Consider the following 3,819-nt stretch of genomic DNA (forward strand, 5'->3'; position numbering starts at 1 on the left):
ACATACATAATATATATATAATACATACACACACACACACATATATATATATATAGATATATATTGGTTGTAATTTGAAGCTATTTACAAGGGTATTTATTTGTTGTAATTGATTTAAAATATGTCGTGTTTCAGAACGGTTCTATGATAACTCGATGCAGTGGATTCTTGACGCTCATTTTTTTAGATAGCGATACTGAACGAGATGCCGAACCATCGTTAGCAATTTCTGGCTCTTTACCGCGTAAACTGCCTGTAGACAGTGAACGTGAGTAGCCCGACGATGTCATTGATTTAGAATTAACACTCGAGGAGTCCAAACTTTCACCCGCGGACAAGCCATTGAAACTGGGCGATCCCATGCTACTGCTGGACCCGAGATCAAGGGTGGTTGAACTCCCTTGCAGGGGTATGCGTAGTAAAGGCTTCTTGGCCTTGGCTTCCTTCACAATGATCTGCTGTTCCAAACGCATTCGCGCGATGTCTTGTTGCGAGAGCGCCGAATTGACACTCAGAGTGCGTTCTGCCGGTCGACTGGGGTCGCCCTGCAGGCTGCTATTACTGGTACCCATGCTGTAGGTGCTAGTAGACCCGCCCATGAAGCTCTCTCGGATACTCCCCACACGCGAGGGTACGGACATGCCGGATAAAGTACTGGCACCACGAGCTATGGCAAACTTCTGAGTCATCGTATCCATCTCCTTCTTTAACCGATCCTCTTCACTGGTGGCCGAGGATTGGCGTGCTTTGTAGCATCGGTAGACGGTGTATGCGAGAAGGGGACAGAGCAGCAGCATGCATACCAGCCACAGCACCAGCGAGGCAATGGCTAGGTAGTCTGTTGATGAGCTGGAGGGGTTGGTGTTACTATCACTGGCACTGTCCATGCCTGTCATTATCTTTCGGTCAGCATCATCTAGTGCGAGCGATGTGAAATCTGTATTGACCGATTTAGGGTTTAGGGTTTAGTTCATGGGATATGGAATGGGAAGAGGATCAGGGTCAGGGCTCGTTTGGCGCACAATGCATAAGGTGATGAAACATTGGCTAACGAACCAAGAAATATGAGTGAAGGTTCTGGTACATTTCAGAAATATACGTATTTGTGCGGTATAAGATATCGAGATGTCCTATGAGTGGCTGTGCACTTGCTATCACAAACATATTCATTCTGCCCGTTTATGTTGCATGTACATGAATGATATGGCGCGACGAACAAGGTACTGGTAATTAGCAATTGAGCTACTACATTTGAGGCAAAGGTACAATTACATATAGATATGCATACATATATGCATACTGTATAAATATATATATATATATATATATATATTTATTAATATATATAAATATGTATACAATATACACACAATATATATATATATATACATATACATATTATTTTCTATATAGTACTATATATATATATATATATATATATATCTATATTCCTATATACTACTTACGTAGTAACGAATACTTGATGATACTCATCTTCATCATTTGGGGTTTGGTCAGGTTGTATATCGTCGTCAGTGCATCGTCAGTCATTCGCACCTAAGATAAAACACAATATGCTTCAGATTTGGTGTACGATTTCGGAAGGCTACGATACAGTATAGGTTTAGCGTTCACATACCCAAACGTACAAACACGTACCGCGACATTACCAGACGGACTCCATGACATATATTCCGGTGAAAATCAGGGAAGAAATTCGCTGATTTGTATCTGAAAGTGTACAACGCAATTAAAAAGTTTGTATAGATAAACGATGCCACACAAAACGAATAGCGCCATCGACAATGATGCCAGTAGTTGTGAATAGAAATTGGTTACAGTTTACAACCATTAGCGGAAACGGTTGCGAATATATATGTATATAAATTCATAAATTCTTATTTACATACATATGCATATATTTATATATATAAATATATATATATATATAAATATATATATATATATACATATATATATATATAAATATAAATATGTATACATATATACGTACATAATATGCATATATGTACACGCGCACATACTCACACGCACACACACGCACACGCACACACACACATATATATATATTCATACATATACATATGCTTACTTGTACTCAAACTTATATTTGTAGATATGCTCATACTCTTACCTACATTCACTTATACTTCTACATAATAGAGAGATATATATATATGTATATATATATATACATCCATATATATATATATATATACATATATAAATATATATATGTATATATATATAAATATATAAATATACATACATATACATACGCACACACACACACACATATATTTATATACATAAAAACACACACACACACACACACACATATATATATACATGCGTTTTTTATACATAGTACAGTACATACCAGAAGGAGGGTATTGGCCCCGCGTATCCGAACCGACAACACGTTTAATTTAGTTGATAATTGTGGCACTATCGTATCCCACGTGGTTAGGCTCGTCTGCTCGTAGAGTTCGCGCGGGCCGTACATTAAGAAATATACCTCTACATCAATATGAAAGTAATCATATTCGTTGTTAGTGAGAAGTTCATTGGCTATGACCCCGATATTCGGGGACACCCATCCGCATACGTAAAGTATGAGAACAGTTGTACGCCGCCAGGATGTAGGTAGCTCATTGGTGATGAATCAACTGCGGCGAGTATTTTGAATCCGCTTGATGAAAACCCAGGGATGTATCATAGCAACACGCCACAGACATCCAACGAAGGACGTGCAGACCACAATTGTATATACCAGTTGGTGCAGTAGGCATCAGCCAAACTTGGATATACTTTGTTAACACAGTGAGAATCTGGCACACTTCTATACAGAGCAACTGGTGTATGAAGGCTCAATTGGTATGACGATACACAAGCATGTAGGGGTGAGCGCGCCAGTGATACCAGTTTCTACTCAGTTTGAAAAGTACGACGAGAGTTACATTGATAAATCACAAGTTTGTATATATTTGTAGGCCGGGGTGTCCATACATACTTAAAACAAGTAAGCAAGACGACTTCTACTTCATGTTAGGGTTTCTAAAGGATTGGTTTTATTGGTTTGATTACAGAGCGGTTACCATGTATCCAACGAAGCAGAGGTGATCATTCGAACAAAGTCCAAACATCACATTTAATCAAATCAATCAATCTGAACCCACATACATGTCGGTCAAAACAAACAATTGTATATATATATAATATATGTATATATTGAAATACACTTCAAGTATGATTCTCTATTGGAAAATGAGTTTAAACTATACTCGAATCAGCAATATTCAAGTATGATTTTCGATCAGCAATAATAATAGAAATAGAAATAAAAATAAAAATTATATATATGTATATATATATATATATATATATCAATCACAAATACAGTTCAAGTATGATTGTCTGTGGGAATATGAGTTTGAAATTTACTCCAAGAAAGTACGTAAAATATAATCATATACATTACGCTCCAATGGTGAGCATGGATAGGTAAGCTGATATGATCACATAATCAATTTATATAAACAGATATATATACATATACATATTCATACTACATATTAAAAATAACTTACATACACACACACACACACATACATATACTTCTACTTATATATATATGCACACACACAAACCCCTATAATCACAAACACAAATAGACACATACATATACCCACACACCTACATATATACATACATATATACGTACATACATACATATATACATACACACACACACACGCACACACACACACATATATATATAGACATAAACATAAACAT

The 3,819-nt window shown here is 36.5% G+C and overlaps 1 protein-coding gene across 1 annotated transcript; it reads right to left on the reverse strand.

Moving 5' to 3' along the window:
- Window positions 1–79: 79 nt before the first annotated feature.
- Window positions 80–2,548, reverse strand: SARC_08395 (hypothetical protein). The gene is made up of 3 exons (XM_014297623.1): window positions 2,402–2,548; window positions 1,467–1,557; window positions 80–937 (listed from the first exon to the last, which is right to left on the reverse strand). The coding sequence occupies exons 1-3, from the start codon at window positions 2,525–2,527 to the stop codon at window positions 132–134; spliced, it is 1,023 nt and encodes a 340-aa protein (XP_014153098.1). The 5' UTR covers window positions 2,528–2,548; the 3' UTR covers window positions 80–131.
- Between the last annotated feature and the right edge of the window lie 1,271 nt (window positions 2,549–3,819).

The sequence above is a fragment of the Sphaeroforma arctica genome (assembly GCF_001186125.1).
Source record: "Sphaeroforma arctica JP610 unplaced genomic scaffold supercont1.752, whole genome shotgun sequence".
Classification (NCBI taxonomy): Eukaryota; class Ichthyosporea; order Ichthyophonida; genus Sphaeroforma; species Sphaeroforma arctica.